This window comes from Aplysia californica, unplaced genomic scaffold (genome assembly GCF_000002075.1).
Source record: "Aplysia californica isolate F4 #8 unplaced genomic scaffold, AplCal3.0 scaffold00428, whole genome shotgun sequence".
Lineage (NCBI taxonomy): Eukaryota > Metazoa > Mollusca > Gastropoda > Aplysiida > Aplysiidae > Aplysia > Aplysia californica.
Genome location: NW_004797698.1, coordinates 437,774 through 461,971, shown reverse-complemented (window position 1 = coordinate 461,971; position 24,198 = coordinate 437,774). Strand labels below are relative to the sequence as shown.

Sequence of the window (24,198 nt, the reverse complement as noted above, 5' to 3'; positions counted from 1 at the left end):
GTTCAAAGTTAAGTCTTCCACAGCACTGACTCAGCCTTTCCCACTTTATAAATATAACACAGTACTGGTAATTTCAACCAGTACTTGAAAGCAAGTGCAAAAATTAAGTAGCTTGATGGACTTCCTTTACTTCTATGGAAGATAAAAACATGAGAAAAAACAAAAAACAAAAAAAAACTAGTGCAATACATGGCAAAAAACTATATGAGAAAAAATCAATAACTCCCCCTTAAAAAAAACAACAACTCTAATAAACAAATCCAGTAAAAAAAAAAAAAAAGGTGACTTCCCTACCTTCAAAGTATTGGCACAATAACTTAAAAGAGTCAACTGTAGATTGTTTTGACCTTTCTCTTGTCAATATCTTGTTCATGAGATATTTTTTGATTCACAAAGCTACCACTACCAGTACCAAACCTCCCGTTTTGAACTTGCTCCATCAAGATATTGCCCACGAGACATTTTTGATTAATTTATAGGCTACCAAACAAAATATATATTAAGGCTATAAAACAATAAGTTATTTTCAGTGCCAACACACTACAGATTACTAGCATTAGTGTTTAGCAATAAGGCTTTTACTGTAGCACACTCAAGACACGAGTTCGATTCCTATCCGAGGAAGTTTATTTTTCTTAATCAAATATCTCTGTCTGTCTATCATAATCATCAGCTGGGCTTCCCCACCCCATTCAGCGCGGGTTGGCCCTGACAGGCAGAGTTCATGAATGTCTATCATAATCATCAGCTGGGCTACCCCACCCCGTTCAGCGCGGGTTGGCCCTGACAGGCAGAGTTCATGAATGTCTATCATAATCATCAGCTGGGCTTCCCCACCCCGTTCAGCGCGGGTTGGCCCTGACAGGCAGAGTTCATGAATGTCTATCATAATCATCAGCTGGGCTTCCCCACCCCGTTCAGTGCGGGTTGGCTCTGACAGGCAGAGTTCATGAATGTCTATCATAATCATCAGCTGGGCTTCCCCACCCCGTTCAGCGCGGGTTGGCCCTGACAGGCAGAGTTCATGAATGTCTATCATAATCATCAGCTGGGCTACCCCACCCCGTTCAGCGCGGGTTGGCCCTGACAGGCAGAGTTCATGAATGTCTATCATAATCATCAGCTGGGCTTCCCCACCCCGTTCAGCGCGGGTTGGCCCTGACAGGCAGAGTTCATGAATGTCTATCATAATCATCAGCTGGGCTTCCCCACCCCGTTCAGCGCGGGTTGGCCCTGACAGGCAGAGTTCATGAATGTCTATCATAATCATCAGCTGGGCTTCCCCACCCCGTTCAGCGCGGGTTGACCCTGACAGGCAGAGTTCACGAACTTCAGCCCACCTACTACACTTTGCCGTCTCATCTCGCCGATCGGTGATTTTTACAACCCAGTCCCTTTGGATTTCCCCCAAAATGCCTTTGCTTTTGAAGGCAAAAGTTTTTACTATATGAGCCTTGTGATGGCAAAGTGTTAATAGTATCAGAACAAAAATCATTCTTTTCTAATGTAGGGATTTTTATGCCCCTTTCGACACAGTTTAGATCATTCAGGGCCAATTGGCCTGTGCTGAGACTACTGAGAGGGTTACAACATCCCAGCAAAAAGACCGCGGAACTCGGTAAAAATTTCTCTCCACTGAGGAATCGAACTCTCAAGTTTCTTGCATGCGAAAGCAAAGCGCATTATTGCTACACCACAGTTATAGCAATCAGTGTCAGTGGGGTGTAAAACATTGAGAATAATTGCAGCAGCTTGTCGCCTTCCTGCCCAATTAAATCATAGATAAACAAACACTAGAATCTACTCTGCAAGTGTTCAGTATGCTTCACTTCAAGCAATATTGTAAATCACTTTGATCTCTCAAATCTCTGTAACTCAGTCTAGGGATATAATGTCCTCTTTCAAGAGGCTTTTGATTTTGCAGAGGCTGTAATGTATCTTTCAAAGATGTACAAGTTGTTCATTAAAGTGTAACATACCTTTTAAAGATTTAGAAGTTAAAGTACAATGTAATCTGTTTATTCAACTTGCTGCACCTTATTTTTCATCGACGACAGAGGTAATAAAAAAAGTATTTTCAGAACTGTGCAAATTCTTGTGAAACAGATTAACCAGTTGGTGTAGCACTCCATCATACGCTATTTTTCACAACAGCGTATGGCGGAGTCTCACCATGCAGTCGAGACACAGTGACAGCCATAAGCTCACGTGGACTCTAAAACTGAAATAATCAGGCAAAGCGTGCTGTGGACTCTAAAAGTGAAATAATCAGGCAAAGCGTGTTTAATTATTTCTCCCCCAGAGCTGGAATCAACTTCATTATCTCGGACCGGTCAGCATCACCATCTCTTTTTGGTCAATTTTTCGGCTACACAAACTAGACAAATTTCTAACTTTATGCTATAAAAACTGATAGAAACAAGGAGGCATCCTACTTTATTAGATAAATATATTTCTTCTACTGCAGTAAGATTAAGAAGTAAAACTAAAAACAGAACAACATCAACCATTTATGTCCACCAAACTGCCTTGAAATACATGTACCACTAGTACATACGTTTACTAAGCTTAAGTCAATATGGATTATCTACTATAGATTGTCAGCCAGCTGTACAGAGGCACTAAGCACAAAATTGTAAAAATTTTGAAAATTGCAGTTTTGCAATCAGCGGTGCTCGAGAAATATCTTGTCTCGAAATTCAAATTCTAAATGTTGAAAAAAGCCCCCCCCCCCCCTACACAATGTAGGTATAATAATTAAAAGGGTAATGAAACAGTTTGTTTTTATTTCTCTCTCCTGAAAAATTTTGTTTTTTTGGGCTTAGAGCAGTTGAACAGCTTGCTGGCCATGATGCTTTCAGTCCGGTTCACTACCTGGAAATACTAAGGGTGGGCACTAGTCGATACAGGCCAATATCGAGTACTTTATTGATTAAGAAAGCCCAATATTGCAAGTACTTTATAAACTAAGAAAGCCCAATATCGATAAATACTTTATGAACTAAGAAAGCTCATACTCGGTACTTACTACGAGTCAACAAGGGGGATGCAACAAAAGTTTCTTACTGTAATAATGTCAATTACTCTTGACCACAAGAAAAAAGGCCATGAAATGCAATAGTTGGCCTGCATGCATAAGCCTGAGCTGTATATCTATTGCTGGTTTTTGCTTTTTCTTTTCTTTTTTGTTATTTTGAAACTTTTTTTTCTGTTTTTGTATCGGCTTTTGTTTGTCTTTGGTAGGGGTGGGGGCTTCATTATTTTCTTTTTCTTTTCAATTTTACTTCCACTATGAAAATCAGTTGCATGTATTTATATAATTAGATTTTCTGTCAGCAGCATATTCATCGCTTTTTCGTAAAAAAAATAAAAAATTCCCATATTTCAAAACATGAGTATCGATTAGTGTCAACTAAGTGACAAAAATAAGTACTAATGAAAGGAGTCGTTCTCAACAAGTACCGAGTACCGGTATCGATTATCGCCCACCACTACGAAATACTACAAACATTTACTAAGTCTAAGTCAAACTGGAACACATGTATAGATATATAATATACTCCCAAAAATATTTCTCTTAAAGATCACAGGATGGGTAAAAAAAAAAAAAAGACTTAGAAATTTCACTCCACAGTTCCAAGGAAAGCTTTCAAAGCTGCAAGAGCAAGAAGCAGTGCGCATATATATCAACATTTAGAATAACCCCCTATATTAAAGGAAAAAAAAAAAGCCCCTATATGATAATAACACATTTTGAACCTCAGTGAAATTCGTTTCAATTTCACCCCCCCCTGGGAGTCCTGACAGGGGACAGAGAAATACACTATTAAAATTGGTCGCTTTTAAGGACAAGGGGGCTAACCAAGATTTAGGGGGTTTTCAGAAATCTAGACCAACACAAAAAATGGGCATTGCCCTACCTATAGGAGAAGTTCGGTTTCATTGATGTGTATATTTGTTTGGTTATAGAGAAAACTGCCCTCGCTTTTTAATGAAACTAAACAAGGGGCAGAAACTTTACCTTCGATTTTCTCAAAACAGCATTTTTCGGGATAGCCCCCTTGTTCTTAAAAGCGACCAATTGAGTCTGGCAGAAACTCAAACTGCATTTTCACTTGAGAAAATAATACTCTGTTATTGTGTCTAATAGAAAGTTTAACTTCCACTTACAAAAAAAAATAATACTTTTAACCTTGTCCAACAGAAACAGTCTTCCACACAGACAGGCACACTGACAAGGATACCCAGCTTGTACAAACAAAGAACAAAGATGAGAAGAAAGAAGATAAATAGTTGAACCAGACAAAGACAAAAGTAGATGATCTTACAGGTATGAGACATAAAAGATGAGGAAGGAAGAAAAAAAACAAAGAAATGCACCGAAAAAAAAAATGATAAAGAACTGTTGTGAGAGAACCAAAATTTACACACTACAAAGAATGCCCTAAAAATGTTCTCCTTTTGATAGACAGAGAAGGAAGGACCTACTAACATCGAGACAACTTACTATTCGCTCACACAAACAATTCCACATTCTCCTCAGAACAGTCTTCATCCTCCCCTCCTATCACGGTAGAACCTTCCACAACGTGGATCGTTCCGTCTGCGTCGGTTTCCGCTCTCAGATCATTTTCTTCCTCAGCTTGTCCGTTCTCCTCTTGGGAGACTATATTTTCATTTGCCACATCCAGACAGATTTGTATGTCCACTTCCACGTCAATATCAGCTGATCCTTCTCTTGATTTGACACTAGAAATGACCATCCTCGTACTGCTGTTGCCCACACAATCCTCATCGGGCGATACAAGAGTCTCGTCACCGGCATCCACAATACCATCATCATCTCCTGCCTGATAACCTTCCTCAATCACCTCACATTCCTCCGTCTCATCGTCCTGGAAATCGTTAAGTTTATCCTGAAAGTCGCCCCCACTGTCGACGACACTTGAGCGAGAGTCCTCTTCCTGGTTGCCACGGCAGCCGTCTTCTGCAACTCCGCTGCCTTCCTCATCTTCCGGAGACACGCCCACTCCCCCGCCTGACAAATGGCGCGTGCGCTCCAGGAAACCTTCCAGGTAGCTAAGCCTCGGCGGCAAAGACATACGCGCCCAGTTCCCGCGCCGCAGGGCGCCGGTGTTCATGGGCTCGTAGTCTGGCTCCTCAGGGTCGCCACTGGTGTCACAAGCTATGCTTTGTTCATTGAAGTCCAGGGTGAGGAACTCCACCTGTAGGAGGAGAGAAAACGAAAAACTTCAGACATCTCCAATCCAAAAAATAAAGAAAATAAATCAAAGCCTTCCCTTAGCACATATTCCCGCTCAATTAACTCAATAGCAAGTTCTACGGACTTTTATTATCTACATGTGTCACAAAACACTCGAATCAAGCTTTCAATTTAATTTTTGGGCACCATGTGGCATATGGAGTTGTTGGTATGTTGGGGACAGATCAGTCAGTCAGACAGTTGTGGAACAGACGTCTATTTGGTTTCACAGCTGATCTTTGACAGAAATTTGTCTTTACATGGACGTTACTGTATGACTCATGCTATATGGCACACTTGTATAATTTTCTTTTATTCTCCTTTTGAAAGGCTGACAGTTCTGAAAGATGGGATCAAGAAAGAATCTTACTCATAGACCATAAAAGACAAATTCCATTGAAAACGGATTGGGTGGGGCAAAAACAGTGGAATGGACATCGTTAATCTTCCAACTGAAATTTGAAAAAGAAAGCAGAAGTTAAACTGGGGAAAAATAAATAAGAGTGAAAGGAAATAGATGACAACGGTTCTGATACCTGATCATCATCCAGCATGGGTCCTGTACTGGCAATACTCTCTGTGTCGGAGCTGTTCTCTGAGGGAACTTTGAGCAGGGCAGCCTTGTGCCCACTTGAGGCCGACAGAGAATCGCTGCGACCTGTCAAGGAGAATCTGTCTGCTGATGGAGACGGAGGGGTGGGGGACTTCAGCGGGTGCCGGAAGCCGATGGACGTGGAGAAATGACCCGGGGAGTTGGGCGCACGAGAGGGGGAGGGCTGGGTGGTGGGGGGCTGGGCCAGGGGAGACAGCTTCTGTCTGGAAGTGGAAGGGAGGCGGTAGGACGTGCTCAGTGTAGACGGGGCCGTCTTCGAGTCGTAGGAGGAAATACGAGAGGTGGTGGAGTTTTTGAGTTTGGTGATCAGGGAGGTAGGAGGTTTTGGGCAGGAGGTTGGGATGGAGGAGGAGGAGGAGAGGGGTGCTACGGACGCGGGTGGATAACCTACAAGAGCAGCAGGATTTCTCTGAGGATAAGACAAGGAGCAGGAATCCTGAGACAGCTGTTGGTGAGAAGAGGAGGAGGGAGCCGGCCCTGCCTGCTTTTCTGTGAAGACACCTAGGGAAGGGTGCTGCGTGGAGATGACCACTTTTGGTTTTTGGGCTGGGTCTAAATGAGGAGGCCCAGATGGGGCTGGTTTGTCGCAGACCGTGGCCGCCACGTGAGAGGAAGAGGGGGCTGGGGAGGAGGAAGAAGAGAATCCACCGGCATCCACTCGCAAGATTAGCCCTTGTAGCTTTGGCGACTTGCGGTGTAAGGAAGGGGAACCTCCTGATAGCGGCGAGCTGCGTTCTGGAGTGCTTCCCTGGGAGGGGAGGTGGGGGGAAGCCAGCTGTACTTTGTCGCCGGGCATTGAGGAAATGGAGATGTTCACAGGGGATGTGCGTTGCTGGGGAGAGACAGATGACGAGGATGAGGTCAGCACCACCTGGGTGGGGACACCTGGGGCCGGCGTCCCGTCACAGCCCACAGCGCCCCGCATCAGTTCCGCAGAGATGGTCGCCGACAAGTCCATGTCTATCGGTGACTCCACAGTCATCCCAGGGCTGGAAGAGGAGCCGATGAGACTTTTGGACTTGACAAACCTTCGCTGCTGTGGTATCGGTGACTTGTTCACCCACTCCTGAGCTCTACTTAAGCTGGTCTCGCCGCTCAGTTCAAAGTCACCGTGGGGTGAACCCTTAGAAGAACTTAACAGAGTCGATGCTACGTCTGGGCCTTGCTGACAGGAAGCAGCAGCTGCGGAGAATCTTGACGGAAGTGACGTTGATACAAATTCTGGGTTTGGTGTCTGAGTGAGCGTGCTGTCTGCGTCTGTGCGCTGTAAACCTTTCCCACTACTGTCATCATGAGACAGTGTGAAACTTCCAGCCTGTTCCGCCTCTTGTGAGGCATCGATGGCTGACTGATAACTTGGGCGTCTCGTACGATCTGTATGAATGATGGACGGAGGCTGGAAGCTGGAAGACGTCTCGCCGGGTGGGCTCTTCGAAGCTGGGACGTCAGGGGTTGAGGTCTTAAATAAAACTACGTTGAGCGGGTCAGAACGGAAGTGGCCGCCAGACAGGTCTGAAACAGATGTTCTCTTGCGGTACGGCAACTCATGGCGCACAATACCCTTGCCTTCGCTTCTGAAACACGAAAAAGAAAGTAGGCAATCAATCAAGCCATAAACAAAACCTGTTTTTATAATTCCACTTAAAAACAAGCTAGCTAATACTAAAGAAAAGGTGGTGACGTCGACAGACATGAAACCTGTTCTTATAAATCCATTACAAAACAAGCTAGCTATGACAAAAGTAAAAGTCGTGATGAAAACATAAGTGAAGCCTTGTTTTTACAAATCATTTTAAAACAAGCCACCTGATGTACACAAAGGTGGAACCTGTTTGAATAAATCACGAGAGTTTAATTTACTCAGTATTTCCGTCTTTCTCCTTGGATGTTGTATCAAATTCAATCTGGACTGGGCTCGACAGGTAGGGTCAAAGTAGCCCGCCTTCTAAATAATTTAAATTATGTTAATGAGGTTGTACAACATTTTCAGTTATTATTACAAGCAACATCACATACATCCTATAATCCAGCCTATTCGTTATATATGTGAGGCAGCGTGGTGGAATCAGGCTCTTGTCAATTTTTGGGCATGTACAGTTATTAATATCATCTTAAAGCTTATTCACTTGTATTTATTTGGATGAAAACAATATACATTTATCTTGAATACAAGTCGAGATATTTGAAAAAGAAGGAGGTGGGGGTCACCTGTTTTCAGAGGTAAAATTAGTGAGAAAATGGCTGCCAAAGATTAGTTACTTACTTAGCTTAAGAGTCCGTGGTAACTGAAAATTTACATTTTTGTGCCTTTCATCAATGCTTTTCAGAAAAATCCACACAGAAATGAGTTCTTTAATGGGCATGAAAGGTGTTGAGCCAAAAAACAAAAATTTGATAAAAATTCACAAACCTGCGGAAAAATGAATGTTTCTTTCACTTTGATTATTTTGACAAGAGCCTGATTCCACCACGCTGCCTCACATATATATTTTTTTATAGTAGAGGGTTTTACGGCGCTCACAACTGCATAAGGTCATATGAGCGCCAAGGGGTGGGTGTGGGAGCGAACGACCAGCCTGCAAGATGGTGCTCCCGCCAGCTGTTGCCGAGGGACGTCAGTTTTCCAACCGACAAACCGAGACGACAGCTGCAGAACACGTCGACCCACCTAGAACACCAGGACTTCAACAACCCATATTTTACCACTAAGGCATAGAGCTGATGCCTTGACTGCCATCTCATTCGAAAAGTCCATGCGTCTGCCTGCAACGAACCAACGCAGAGCCTCCGCAACAAAATCAGTGCCCACACGGACAGGCAAGTCGAAGGGGTGGGTGTCAACAGAGAAGTCTTTACAGGGAATCAGACTTAGACTGCTCACCTCTCTAGCTTCAACAGCACAAGGCCTGCTTCGACTATCAAGGCACCCCAGAAATAGCAGGTCACAAGAGAGTGACAAACATACAAAAGAAGTAGAGGAATATGACAATAGTGAGGATCAGGAAAGAAAAAGCAGCAGTTCCCTGTTGTAGATCAGGCACAGTTATGAGCGTGACATGAATCAGCCCATTTACAATTCTACAATGCTTGAACGAGAAATGTCCCCCCTTTGGGAATGGCCTAAAGACACTAGAGTCAGTGGCACTGCCCCGGGGGATAGCCTATTCATTAGACTAGCTCTCATATCCTAACCTGTGTAGAAACACATAGTATAGTGCAAGACATCCCACATACCAACTGCTTAGTGTAAGACTCCGCCATATGCCATTTTGAAAAGTGATGTATGACAGTCTTCTTTAGTTTTAGCTTTCATAAAAGTTTTACGGCACTTGCAACACAATAAGGTTATATAAGGGCCGAAAATTAGAGGGGTTACAAAAGAGTAACAAACACAAAAAAGAAGGAGAAGAAATAAAGACGATAGATGTTTGATAAGACTGTAGAAGAAAGCCACACCAGAACATCCGCCAACCACCCACTGACAGTCTTCCACTGAGCAGTCGATAGGCCTACAGACACACACAGTGGACGACATCCTACATACAGAGACACACTATGGATGACATCCTACATACAGAGACACACTGTGGATGACATCCTACAAGAGAGACACATGACATCCCACATACAGAGGCACACAGTACAAGACATCCTGCATACAGAAACACACTATGGATGACATCCTACATACAGAGACACACTGTGGATGACATCCTACATACAGAGACACACAGAACAAGACATCCTACATACAGAGAAACACAGTACAAGACATCCTACATACAGAAACACAGTACAAGACATCCTACATAGGAGACACATAGAAAATGACATCCTACATACAGAGACACACTGTGGATGACATCCTACATAGAAATACACTGTGGATGACATCCCACATACAGAGACACATGCCATCCTACATACAGAGACACATAGAACAAGACATCCCACATATAGAGACACAGAGTGCATGACATCCTACATACAGAGACACACAGTACAAGACATCCTACATACAGAAACACAGTACAAGACATCCTACATAGGAGACACATAGAAAATGACATCCTACATACAGAGACACACTGTGGATGACATCCTACACAGAAATACACTGTGGATGACATCCCACATACAGAGACACATGCCATCCTACATACAGAGACACATAGAACAAGACATCCCACATATAGAGACACAGAGTGCATGACATCCTACATATAGAGACACACAGTACAAGACATCCTACATAAGAGACACACTGTGGATGACATCCCACATACAGAGACACACACAGAACAAGACATCCCACACACAGAGACACACACAGCAGAAGACATCCCACATAAAGACACATGTCTTTAGGCCATTCACAAAGGGGGGATATTAACATGTTTTTGTGCACAGTAGAGTTATAAATAGGCTGATTCATCAATGTCATACTCACACTGTGCCGGAACAACAAAGGTGGAACTGCAGCTTTTTTGTTTCCTCATCCTTACTATCGTCATTTTCACTCTACTTCTTTAGTATGTTCGTCACTCTATTGTGAACTGCTATTTCCGGGGTGCCTTGATAGTCAAAGCAGACTTTGTGCTGTTGAGGCTAGAGAGGTGAGCAGAGTAAACCAGAGTCCCCGTTTGGACTTCTCTGTTGACATCCACCCCTTGACGATCAAATGACCTTACGCAGTTGCGAGCGCCGTAAAACCTTCTTAAAACTAAAAAAACTAATGAAGACAGACACACAGTATAAAACATTCCACATGCAGAGACGCACACAGTAGTGCTGGGACGATACCACTATTTAGGAATCGATGCGATACGTGATACTTTTTCAAGGAATCGATTCGATACCGATACCCTAGTAGGCCCCAAGTCTTATTCCGTCTTGGGTAGGCCTACTTGAACTTGATCAATCCAAAAAAAAACTTATTTACCAATACACACCCAAAACCAACACATTAACCTGAGAATGAAAATGTTTTTTTTACCTAATAAACGCTTAACCTGGGAAGGATTATCCTTTTCAAAATGTTCCCACTCAATACTAGTCTTTCTTGATGCCATGTTGATTTATAGGCCAAGAGCGCGTTTCTTTTTTGAACCTGATGTTTCCATTGGACTTGAAAACAACAAAAGTATCATCCCTTGAATCAGTGAATTGCCTGGGAATAGCTAGTCCTCATGTATCGATCCTTTTCAAACGAATCGATTCGATACCGATACCAAGAAGGTCGATACCAAGAAGGTATCGGGGTATACCAAGAAGGTATCGGGGTATACCAAGAAGGTATCGGGGTATCGATGCATCGAATTGATTCCCGCCCAGCACTAACACACAGTGCAAGACATCCTTCATACCTGCTGTTCATTTCCATCCCTGTCCTCCCCCTGTCACTGGAGCCGACACTGCTATTGAGGGGGCCTTCACTGTCCTCCTCGCCACTGTCGTAGACACACATTTCCGCACTCCCGTCTATATTGGCGCCTGCGAAACAGAAAACATCACGTCCAGTCAAACCTGCTCTTGTTTTAGTAAGTGTTTTATGGCAGTTGCAACACAATAAAGTCATATTATAAGTGCCGAAGATTAGAGGTGTTACAAGAGAGTAACAAACACAAAAAAGAAGGAGGGGAGATAGAGACAATAGATGTTTGATAGGAAAGAAGAAGCAAACCACACTGGAGCACCTGCCAACCACCCACAAACCTGCTCTAATGACCACCTGCCCAAGACAATCACCCATACAAGGGGCCACTTCCCGCTTCTCCCTTTGTATTTCTCCCCCTTGACAATAGGTGGTGATCTTGGACAGGTTCTTCTACTGTATTTAAACAAACATTAAGTACAATGTGGTAACCCCTTTTCCAAGAAATGTACCAAATCAGTGGAGGGAGAGTGCATCATTAAGCTCTAGATCATATAGCATTACACCGACACTGAGTAAGATGGCCACCTGTCTAAGACAGCCCAGCACTTTACTCCTTGAACAATACGTGGCCATCTTACACTATTTTGACAGTTTTATTATTATTATTATCATTATTAATATTATTTTTATTATTATAGAGCTCAGAAGTCATTCTTGTGCGGGATAGAGCTCTATTTGTAAATACAATCTACTATTATCATTATTATTATTATTACTGTTATATAAATCCAAACTATTATTATTATCATTGCTATTTTATCATTATATAAATCCAATCTATTATTATTATTCTTATTATTTTTATAATTATTTTAATCCCTCCCTTGCACAGGCAACATAGAGCACCCGACCGACCTTTCTCCCACGTGTGTGGAGGCGAGGGGGCCTCTGCCCCGACCCCAGCACCTCTGACCCCCAGCTGCAGCTGCTGCTGTCGTTCCAGCCGCTGTCGGTGGATGTCGTCGCTGATGGCCTCCAGGCTGCGCAGGGCCTGAGAGTACAGGGCCTTGGCCGAGCCCACGTCGTCCTCCAGCCGACTGACGCTCCGTTTGTGATCCTGTAGGGAGGAGAGATGATGATGATGATGATGATGAAAAAGGAGAGGCAAGTCGTTTGTGAACCCGTAGAAAGGAACGATGATGGTGATGATGATGATGATACTGATGATGATGATGATGATGATGATGATAATGATGATGATGATGATGATGACGACGATATGATGAGAAAGGAAAGGCAAGTCATTTGTGATCCTGTAGAATGGAAAGAAGAAGATGACGATGATGATGATGATTTTTTTGTTTCCTTAATGGGCCTGACGGACTTCACGAAGAAATCTTCGAGCGAGAGCGAGGCTCTTTTTCGGCTCCATTGTCAATATGCTTAGTGGCACCTCCACTCGTCCAAATAACTCCATTCGAATTGTGATGATGATGATGATGATGATAAAGGGAAGGCAAGTTGTTTGTGATCCTGTAGAAAGGAAAGATGATGGTGATGGTGGTGATGATGATGATGATGATGATAATAAGAAAGGGAAGGCAAGTTGTTTGTGATCCTGTAGAAAGGAAAGATGATGGTGATGGTGGTGATGATGATGATGATGATGATAATAAGAAAGGGAAGGCAAGTTGTTTGTGATCCTGTAGAAAGGAAAGATGATGGTGATGGTGGTGATGATGATGATGATGATAATGAGAAAGGGAAGGCAAGTTGTTTGTGATCCTGTAGAAAGGAAAGATGATGGTGATGGTGATGGTGATGATGATGATGATAATGAGAAAGGGAAGGCAAGTTGTTTGTGATCCTGTAGAAAGGAAAGATGATGGTGATGATGAGAAAGGGAAGGCAAGTTGTTTGTGATCCTGTAGAAAGGAAAGATGATGGTGATGGTGGTGATGATGATGATGATGATAATGAGAAAGGGAAGGCAAGTTGTTTGTGATCCTGTAGAAAGGAAAGATGATGGTGATGGTGATGATGATGATGATAATGAGAAAGGGAAGGCAAGTCATTTGTGATCCTGTAGAAAGGAAAGATGATGACGATGATGATAATTATGATGGTAAGCCGCTCCCAGTGGCTTGTGTCGAAACTGCTGTGTCGGTGAGTCGCTCGGACACATTCATTTACGACATCGACATTTAATTATTTTTCGGCTTGAAAACTGGTCTCTTTTATCGGGATTACATTCATTGGATGAAGAATTATCAAAATAAGTTCACTTGTTTTGATTTAATGACCAATTTAGTGAAATGGGGAACATCAGATAATTTTTCTTTCTTTTTTTACAAAATAAAACTTTGACATCATTTCCTCAGTGTTGTCTTAAGTGGGGTGTGCTTTCTTCAAAACTAATTTGTTAAAAAGTATTTAAAAATAGAAAATTAAAAGTGTGAAACTCTGCAAAAGATACATATTATTCAGAAAACACAATTATATCAGAAAGACATTATTTGGATTAGTCTTTGGTTTTCCTATGCCACAATATTGAGACCTCAGTGCTTTCTTGTCATATCTCCATTTTTTAAATAGTGAAAACAGTTCATAACAAAGAGCGAGCTTAAAAAGAAGTCGTATTTTCGATGTAAAAAAAAAAATGGAGATAAGACAGGAAAGCACTGAGGTAGCGATATGTTTTTGATGGGATCTTTTTTTAGGGGGCAAATGAGGTAAAAACTTCCGACACCAGTATAAAGACTCAGACTTTACCTCCATGACTTGATTGAACTTTGCCTTCATTTCAAAGTACGGTCTGTAAACAGAGGAAGACAAGAAATGCAGATTAAATTAGAAGAAAGCATAATAGAAGATAACACACACAACTTCTAGATATTGTTTTGCTTGTTTCGGAAAAGGAGAGAGCACATGCATACGATAAGAGTCATTAAAATTTAGTGTGCAGGGAAAAAGCAAGACAGACAGACAGTAGACAGAAACAACAGAGGGGAAAGGAAAGAAAAAGAATCTTCCATTGGTGTCCAGCAAGCACCCAACAATAATGGCTGCCATGGAAAACACAAATAGAAGGATAATGGTACCAATAATGATAATAATGAAAATGATAATAATAATAATAATGACAAGTGTAGACGGTATAACTTTCTTATGTTCTCCCAAACAAGTTCACAGCCATTTTTTTCCTACTGGTTTATCGAGGATATTTTAGATGTATTTGCAACTTGTGCAGTTTGTTATAATTCTTGGTAAGAAGAAATATTCACAGTATTGTGAAAAACTCTCCTGAACGAAGGTTTTTGTCTTGTCTGTACAAACATGTAATGGGAACGATTTAGCACTGAAAGGTTGTTTTTGTTTTTTTTTAAAGAAAAAAAAAACCCACAGAAAAAAACCACACTCCCACAAAACAATTTTTGCAGACTCACTTGGACTTGGTGATCGCCCTCTTGAGGTCCTTCTGTAACTTTTGCACTTCCTCGTCTCGCTTTTTGAAGCTCACAGTTGTCTGCTGGTGACAGTCCTCACTTTCAATCCGTTCACGTTCTGCATCGTTCACCTGGAAACGATATTTAATAATAATAATAACAATAATGATTCTTATAATACAATAATAATTATAGTTTTCATACAAAAATAATGATAACAATTTATAAAAATAACGTTTCACAACGCTGTGGAATTAGCCTCTCGTCAATTTTTGGGCATGTAGAGTTATCGGACATCATCTTAAAGCTTGTTAATTTGTCTTGCTTTGGATGAAAACAATATTCATTTATCTTAAATAAAAGTCAAGATATTTGCGAAAGAAGAATGTGGGGGTAACCTGGTGTCAGAGGTAAAAATTATAGTGAGAAAATGGCAGCCAAATATTAATTATTTCCTTAGCTTGCAGTGGAAACTGAAAATTTACATTTTTTTGTGTCTTTAATCAACGTTTTTAAGTAAAAATCAACACAGAAAATATGTTTTCAATGGGCATGAAAAGTGTGGGGCCAAAAAACGAATATTCTATAAAAATTCACAAATCTTCGGAAAAATGTTAGTTTCTTCATTTCTTCACTTTGATTATTTTGACGAGTGCCTGATTTCACCACAATGCCTCAAATATTTATAAAATAATAAAAATAATATTTATGACCAGTCCCCTTAACCCTTTGAAAACTGGTGGTACGTAAAACTGCCCATATGCCAAGCCACTAGAACAGCGGTGAGAGAGAACCCATCGCCAACCTGGCCCACCAGAAACACAGCATGTACGGAAAAATAAAGTTTATAACACAAGACGTTATTGATTATTTAGTTTGAAGATCTTTCAGAATAAGATTAGATGCTGGTAATGACAAGGGCTACCCTGAGTGGGCTATGGAATGTGATTCTGACGATCATATGAATGTTAGTTATATATCGCTCAGGAGCTAAGGCAGAGGGGCATGGTAGCCTCAGTAGGTCAGGGCTCAAGCTGAGATCATATCTCCACAAAATTGCGCCAGCGGACAACCCAAATCCGTCCTGTCGAGCCTGCAAGGAGGAGGACAAAACTATGGACCATGTGTTCCTGAGATGTCCCGCCAGCTATCGTGCTAGAACCCGTCTGCTGGGACATTTCAGTAACCCACTTTCAGCACTTTTTAAGGACCCCCGGGCAAGTGTTGAGTTCTTGCGTGCTGTTGGCATCGCTGACCGTTTATGAAGCCACAGCGCCAGAAGAGAGAGAGAGAGAGAGAGAGAGAGAGAGAGAGAGAGAGAGAGAGAGAGAGAGAGAGAGAGAGAGAGAGAGAGATCGGTGGGAGAGGGGGAGCAGGCAGAGGATTAAAAAGATAAGTGAGACAGAGAGAGAGAGAGAGAGAGAGAGAGAGAGAGAGAGAGAGAGAGAGAGAGAGAGAGAGAGAGAGAGAGTGAACTATTTACAAAACATAAATCTGTCCCTAGATATGCAGAACTCCACCGTTGGCAATTTCCAAAAGGTTATTGTTGCTTAACTCTCAGACTAAATACTGGGACAGAGTATAAGATGAAGATGGAAACCTTTCTTTCCCCATTTCAGTTCAGAATACCATTACCTTGAGATTTAGTACAGGTGACGGAGAACATTTTTGGGGGTAAATTAAAAAAATAAAACCTTTTTTCCTGAGACCAGTTCAGTATCATAACCTCGAGATTAGGGAAAGATGGAGAATATGAAGAAAATGAAACTTTTCTTTCTCAAGTCCACTTCAGAATTCTATTATCTTGAGCATGAGATTGTGCAGAGATGGAGATTCAGAAGAAAACGAAATCTTTCTTTCCCGAAATCAATAATAATTATAATAATATTAACAAAGACCATTTCTATAGCGCCCACTTCCTGGTGGCCCCAGGCGCTGGACAATAAAATAAGATTTAAATCAACATTTCATGCATACAGGCCCATTCAACGTACAACCAATTCTGTCGTCCACACCTGTAATTCTGACAAAAAACACATGCCCAAAAAGACGATTACTGAGGCTACTGATCACACCAGTTGTAAAAAGAAGAAGAATCAAAGTAGTTAGTAAAATGAGAATTAAAAATAATTTATTCTTAAATCAGATTTAAATGTGGTCAAGGTAGGCCCACGTTTAAGTGCAGTGGGAGGGAATGCCACACTGAGGGAGCAACTGTCTAAAAAGCCCTACCTTATAGTCTTACAACCCTGAAATTAGGTTGAGATGGAGAAAAAATAAATAAATGAAACCCTTCTTTCCCCCTAAGTCCAGTTCAGAATTTCAAGATCTGTCATCCACACAAATTATTGTATTGCGTTTGTGGCTTTACCTTCATTGTGGCATGGTTGAGCATTTCCTGCCAGGTAGGATCCAAGTCTTGCTCTCGACGCTTGTAGCCCTCCTCTGCCAGTTGTACCATTTCCTTTGCTGCCTCGTGCATGCTACAGGCACGCTCAAATCTAAGTGCTGCCTTCTGGCTCTCCAGGTGGGCCTGGAAAGGAAAAACACAATGATAAATCGTCATCCACCTTGATCTTGAATCTTGAATCAAGTGGGTCTCCTTCCAAATATCTAATTTTCTTAATTAAGCTAAATATGTGAGATCGTGGAGAAATCAGGAACTCCTCATATCAATGAAATACATTTCAGCGTGGATTTTACTGAAAAACCTTGATCAAAGGCACAAAAAATGTAAATTTGCAGTTTCCAAGGACACTGCAGACTACAGCTTACTTTGAAAACCGTTTTCTCACTAACTTTACCCCTTAGTTTAGTTTTAGTAGAGGTTTTACGGTCTCGCAACTGCATAAGACTTTACTTCTTACATCAGGCTACTCCCACCTCCTTCAAATGGAAATACCGCAACTTCTTATCCAGATAGATGGATATTTTTTCCACAAAAGCAATGCAAATGAACAAGCTTTAAGATTACACAAATAACACCACATGCCTAAAACTCAATGAGCCCCTGATTCCACAGCGTATTGACACAAACGAGTTTAGTTTAGTTTTAGTAGAGGTTTTACAGCACTTGCAACTGCATAAGGTCATATGAGCGCCAGAAGAATAGAGGAGGTACAAGAGAGTAACAAACATAAAAAACAAGAAGGGGAGATAAGGACAATAGATCTTTGATAGGAAGGAAGAAGCAAACCACACCAGAGCACCCGCCAACCACCCACACAAATGTGTCGCATCAAGAGTTCTCTGACAGGACGGTATGAACACCCGTGGGATAGCGAGTCCATCTCAGGGGATTTTTTTGAAAAGTCACAACTTAGTCAACTTTTCGTTGAAATATAACCTGATCTTAACATCGAGGGGAGTTTGAGGGGACCTCTGATATCAAGCATGATCCACATACGGGAAACACATACACACACACACACACACACACACACACACACACACACACACAACCTTGAGAGACGTTATTGACGTGATGTGTAACATAAGACAGCTAAAACAAATCTCCCCAATTTTTAGTCTTTTTTAAAATAAAAGTTTTACGTCACTTGCAATACAAACAGGTCATATTATAAATGCTGAAGATTAAAGAAATTTCCGGAGAGTACAAAACAAAGAAAAGATAGATGAGAGCTAAAGATAATAGATGTTTGACAGGAAAGAAGGAGCAAAAAACACCAAAGCGCCCGCTGACCACCCATGCAAACCTCTTTCAGTCTCATCCTAGCCTCATAGTAGGGCCGGGCTTTATCCACACAGGTTCCAAGCTTTTTGGCCAACCCATTGAGTCTTTGGGTCGAGTCAGACAGGACTTGACGGAACGCTGCCCTAGCATCCTGTGGGAGAAAAAGGAGGAAGATGGAAGAGAATACTGAGGATTACCCTGAAACCGAACACGGTTAATTAAAAAACAATGGTAAGCCAAAAGCAGCAGTGTAAGCCCAAAGAAAATACTTTTCCGATCCAGCAGCCATCTGAGTTCTGGCCTTTCCGACTGGCCCAAAGAAAAGACAATCCCCATATTTTTTTTTTCGCTTCTATTTGAGCAAACCAAATTAAAAAAAAACACGGCTAAGCTCAAGAAAATGAGGTGATCTTGCAAATTTCCGTTTATGCGTACCCATTATGCTTCAGTGAAAGCACATCAACCGTGTCTGAGTAAAGAGAGGTCCATTAACTCCATCAGGGGAATTTAGTGCAGGGAACAGGCAAGACAGACAGGCGGAAACAACAAAGGGGAAGCAAGACAGACCAAGACAGACAGGCAGAAACGACAAAGGGGAAGCAAGACAGTTTAGTTTTAGTAGAGGGTTTTACGGCGCTCGCAACAAAATAAGGTCATATGAGTGCCAAGAGGTGGATGTCAACAGAGAAGTCTTTACAGGGAATCAGACTTACTCTGCTCACTTCTCTAGCTTCAACAGCACAAAGGCTGCTTCGACTATCAAGGCACCCTGGAAAAAGCGGGTCACAAGAGTGTGACAAACATACAAAAGAAGTAGAAGAAAATGACAATAGCAAGGATTAGGAAAGAAAAAGCAGCAGTTCCCTGTTTTAGTACAGGCACAGTTATGAGCATGACATGGTTGGATCAGCCCATTTACAATTCTACTGAGCACTAGAACAAGAAATGTCCCCCCTTTGGGAATGGCCTAAAGATACTTCAGTCAGCGGCACCGCCCCAGGGGTGTAAGAAGAAGAGGCAAGACAGACAGGCAGAAACACTAGAGGGGAAGCAAGACAGAGACAGAAACAACAGAGGGGAAGCAAGTAGACAAGCAGAAACAATAGAGGGGAAGCAAGTAGAGAAGCAGAAACAACAGAAGGGAAGCAAGACAGACAGGCAGAGGCAACAGAGGAGAAAAAAGTACTGTATCGCTTAACAGTGGCACCTTCTAACCGCCTGCACAGCAACCATAATGAAGAGCATTTTCACTGCCTACTACAAGACTACAACGTACGCCATCTTGAAAAGTGGTGTACAACAGAGTCTTACACAGAGCGATTGATTTAATTATGTATGGCTTAGATACACCTCTTCCAAATTACATCCTCTTTGCCGAGGGAGAAAGTTTAAGTATGAAGACGGTGTGATTCTGGGAACAGTAATCTAGCACTCTGTCCAAGATCAGAGTGTAATTAGCATGTATAATAGTTTGGCAAAAGTTACAGTCGAACCCGTGTAAGACGGCCACCCATTGTCAAGGAGGAAAGTGGCTGTATAAGACAGGTGGCCGTCTTAGGCAGGACTGATCAAGTTAAAGAAAACAAACCATTCCTTATCAAGGTCCCAACCGAAGGCAGCCGCATCGTTGTTGTTGTTTTTATTGTTGTTGTTGATGTTGTTGTTATTGTAGTTGTTATTTTTGTAGGGTTTTTTTTTTCTTTCGTTACAGCTTTTGTGCAAGGGTGACAAAATAACGAAATGTGTCAGACAAGGAGGACAGTGTGTTTTGTTGCAGTAAAACAAACACATGGGTCGCCACCACTTGGAGAACGAGCGACGCTTCTGTCACAAGTTCATGTTGACGTCCATTGGTACTTTGTTACAGACAGGGTAAACAGTGACCACTCATCTCACTTACGATTTATGTATGACGAGTTCTGGGCGAGGCTTATGGGTTATGAGGGATCACACGCTTACCTCACCAGCGGCTGAAAATTGTTTACCTATTGGTCAACAGTGGGAGGGGCCTAAGCAACATGATCAGTTGGAGGAACTACCTAACAACAATGACATGTGATTGGATAATGACGGCTCGCCCACAACGCCAGGGGCCAATGCATGATTTATGACAAAACGTAATGGAGTCACTATAGTGGCCGTCTAAGACAGGTGTTATTGCTTGGTATATAGGGGTTGTGTGTTAAAATAGGGTGGTTGCGGCCACGTTGGACAGGTGCCCGTTTTGCATAGTTAAATTATATAGAAAAAAAGGCAAGGGGGTAAATGGAAACTGGCCGTTTGTACAGGTGGCCGTCAGGGCAGGTTCGACTGTAGTTTCAATAAAATGGGCCTAATCCCGATAAAACACAAACATATCAAAGACTACCAAAATGAAAGTTCTGAAATGCTATGAATTGTCACCCTTCTACATGGCTGTGAATTCTGGACAATCACTAAAGCATGACATTAAAATAGAAGCAACAGAATTGTGGTTTCTTAGGAGGCTGTGATAAAAACAATCAGGAAAATACAAAAATGCAGTTTCTGACACACTCAAATAGACAAAGCCTTGTATCCTAGCTCTCACTGGTAACCTATTTGGAGGGCCTAAGCAGATGGGGGGCGGGGAAAGATCAGGATAGTTTTTTTAAAAAGAGCATAGGATTGATCGGAGATCTATCATCACAAATGTCTGACGCATATCTGGCACTTGATGATGATTATCGAGGTTAAAACATCAAGTGCCAGATATGCGTCAGACATTGGTGATGATTATCGAGGGTAAAACTGAAACTGTCTTGGACAGGTGGTCGTCTTAGGCAGGACTGATCAAAATAAAAAAAATAAAAAATCATTCCCTTCTGAGGTCCCAACTGGAGGAGATTGCAGGCTTTCAAGTGCCGTAAGGCCCTTATGTTTATTTTTGGAGGGAGAGCAGAAAGTGATGTTTCCTGACTGTTTTGAGTGTTAAATTGAATGAACTGCATCAGATGAAGAAGACAATGAGCAGTGTGTTAGGGTAAAAAAAAAAAAAAAATTAGATGTGTTCAATGAGAAAGACGAAGTGCTGCGGTAAAACAAACAGCGGGTCGCCACCACTCGGCCTTCTGTCCCTAGTTGATGTTGACTCCAAATTTTATTATTGACTAAGGTAAAACAAAGCGACTGCTCATTTTATTTATGATTTATGTTATTAGTTTTAGTAGAGGTTTTATGGTGATCGTAGATTTATAGCCACTGATTGTTTCTTGACGAGATAAGACATATATATATATAATATATATATAAGATAATGACAAGAATGCCTGCATTAGATGCCACAATTGTAGTAATGATCCATACAAAGATGTAATTACATAAAAATAAATCAGTGTATTTAAAGAATACCATGCCAAGACGCTTACCAAAAAAAATAAATCTTCAGAGCATGCAAAAGTACGACTACTACTTACATCAAGCTCTAGTTCCAAGCGATTAATTTCTTCACTGGCTTTATTCAGTTTTTCCAGTTCCACCTGAAATCGTCATCAAGAAAAGAAAGGTGACCAAAAACAGATTAATTTAACAAACAACAAGCATGAAATAGAACGGAGCTCTAAAATCAACAATACGTGCAGAAAGCAATTTAAACAAATTCTAATGCACAACGCAGCAAAAGATTACCTCCAGCTGTAGGCCACCTTTGACAAGAAGAAGGTTGAAAAGCTGGCATTTGAAAAGCTGGCATCTCAAAACCATTTAAAATAACCGAGAAGTGATTACTGATTTTTAATATTTAACTATTCTGTGTCCTGTTGATGTTACAATTAAGATCATTTCAGAGGCACGCTCCTTTGACTTTCTCTGCCTGTCTGGGCCAAGTGGGCTGAGTGCGAATATATATATATAATTACATCATTTCAGCAGAAAGACGGAGAGATATATTATACTCGAAAAGACCCCCACAAGTGGGAATCCCGTCTCATGTTTTTAAGCGTGCAATTGCAAAGAGAACACAGACTGTGGTACCCAAAGACGGGAGTGCACCTTGACAGGCTGCCATTGAAAGTAGGAAACCTCAAAGAACGATAAAATGACAAAGGCATTGTATGTACGCTGTTTTAGCTGTACAGCGCATAGAGTATGATAGAGCATGAGCATGCATGGAATGCACTTTATAGGCTTATAATATTTTTTATATTAATTTTAGGCCTCTATAGACTTTATCATGATGAGATACTCTCTGCCACACACTTTTAAATCTGGCTCTTTCATAATGTTCATGGTCATGTGAGCTAAACTCTATTGAATTGTATTGTGACATTTTGGGGGGGGGAAGCGTATTTAAAGCCCATGTATTAATTAAGATCACTATATAGTATATCATAGGCCTAAGAGTTCTAAAGGAGTTCCGGGAAGTTCTCACCTGTATCCTTGGATCCAATTCTTCATCTTCCCCTTGGTCCTCTCCTCCCGAGGGCATTCGGTGACGGCGCATGTGGTGATGGTGGTGGTGATGGTGAAGGTGTGAAAGGTGATGATGAGCATTCCCTGGTGGGGGAATGGAGTGGCTGTCTGCCATTATATCTTTCAACCTTTGCCTTTACACCATCTAGAATCCCCTTGCGCTGTTTGACAACTGTGTAGCACAGTGCGCTTTAAATTTAAAGCAATGTCAGCAGCTTCAATTTCATTGTCTTGAAAGTTGAGTACAGATCTGGAGGTCTGTTTCTGTAAAGAGCGTAGCCTGTACTAGTGTTGTGACCACTTCTGAACTTTGGCCGAAGCCTTGCCTTAGCTGTCAAAATCCATCGTCTAACAAGTGTTTAAAAGTAAGACTGGTTAACGGCTAACGGCGACAGGGATACGCCTGAGCCTGAGCTCTCGATTCTAACTTTTTTACGGAAATAGACCAGAGAGAAAGGAGGCCAATACTTTGACTCAGGTCCTTTTCTTTTTGAGTCGTGTAAGTGCAAGCCCTAAGTTACTAAGTAACGTGAGTCTGTTAGGTTTCTATTTTTATTATTTTAGTCAGTTGTTCACGAAATGGCTTCCCTTGAAACTGTCTGATCTTGCTTCTCCATCATAGGCCCTTCTCCATGGCATGTCCTGCCCTCAAAGAACATTCAGCTGCAACAAACGTTGCACATAAAGCGTTGATAATTTAGAAATAACGCGGGCCTCTTGATAGATCTTCGCATAGTTACTAGAGTCTTGATAGACTAGATCTAGATCTAAATTCTAGCCCCACAACGACAACCCTGGTTTTCAGATTATGTAGCCCAACAAGAACAACAATTTGGGGACAGCAGAAGCTTTACATGATTATCGAGTACTTTCTTCTTAAATAGAAATATAAAACTATAACCTCAAAAAATTCAGGAAGAAAAAGGTTGTTCGTGTAAATTGCCAGACCATTATGTTTGCAAGTAATATTAATTTCCCTAAAATTGCTTCGTTGACAATGACGAATAAAAAATCTGCGGTGAAGTAGTTTAAAAAAAAAAGTTCATGAGCAACCACTTCATTCAGCATCTTTGAATTGACCAAGCATAGAATAGCACGAGCTGGAGTACAGAGATTCCATGACATGATAATGATAATTAATACAGTATTATGTATTATAATGTACACTGTAGAATATTCAGTGTCTACTTCGTAATCTCTGGTTTGAACTGAAGGTAAGTAAATCTTCAAGGACAAGAGAAAAAAATTATTCCACTTCAGAAATGGCCTAGGCCTACTGTTTGGCACTTTTTTGCTTTGGCGAGAGTGGCATTTAGCTTTATATATATAGATCTATAGGGCTTAGCCTATCGACTTTTTTAGGCCGGGTGGTTGGGG

The 24,198-nt window shown here is 41.5% G+C and overlaps 1 protein-coding gene across 2 annotated transcripts in view; it reads right to left on the bottom strand.

Moving 5' to 3' along the window:
• LOC101846373 overlaps window positions 1–23,696 on the bottom strand; it is a 35,614-nt gene extending 11,918 nt beyond the window's left edge. The window contains exons 1-10 of one of the 2 annotated variants that reach the window (XM_035971400.1): window positions 22,781–23,696; window positions 21,828–21,890; window positions 18,416–18,544; window positions 17,071–17,232; window positions 14,700–14,830; window positions 14,026–14,068; window positions 12,169–12,370; window positions 11,243–11,369; window positions 5,800–7,450; window positions 4,508–5,225 (exon numbers count right to left, since the gene is read on the bottom strand). In XM_035971400.1, coding sequence (XP_035827293.1) covers window positions 4,515–5,225; window positions 5,800–7,450; window positions 11,243–11,369; window positions 12,169–12,370; window positions 14,026–14,068; window positions 14,700–14,830; window positions 17,071–17,232; window positions 18,416–18,544; window positions 21,828–21,890; window positions 22,781–22,936 — 3,375 coding nt within the window. In that variant the 5' untranslated portion in view covers window positions 22,937–23,696 and the 3' untranslated portion in view covers window positions 4,508–4,514. Of the gene's footprint in view, window positions 1–4,137; window positions 5,226–5,799; window positions 7,451–11,242; window positions 11,370–12,168; window positions 12,371–14,025; window positions 14,069–14,699; window positions 14,831–17,070; window positions 17,233–18,415; window positions 18,545–21,827; window positions 21,891–22,780 lie in introns of those variants that run through there. The other variant, XM_005104618.3, reaches the window with a different exon arrangement.
• Between the last annotated feature and the right edge of the window lie 502 nt (window positions 23,697–24,198).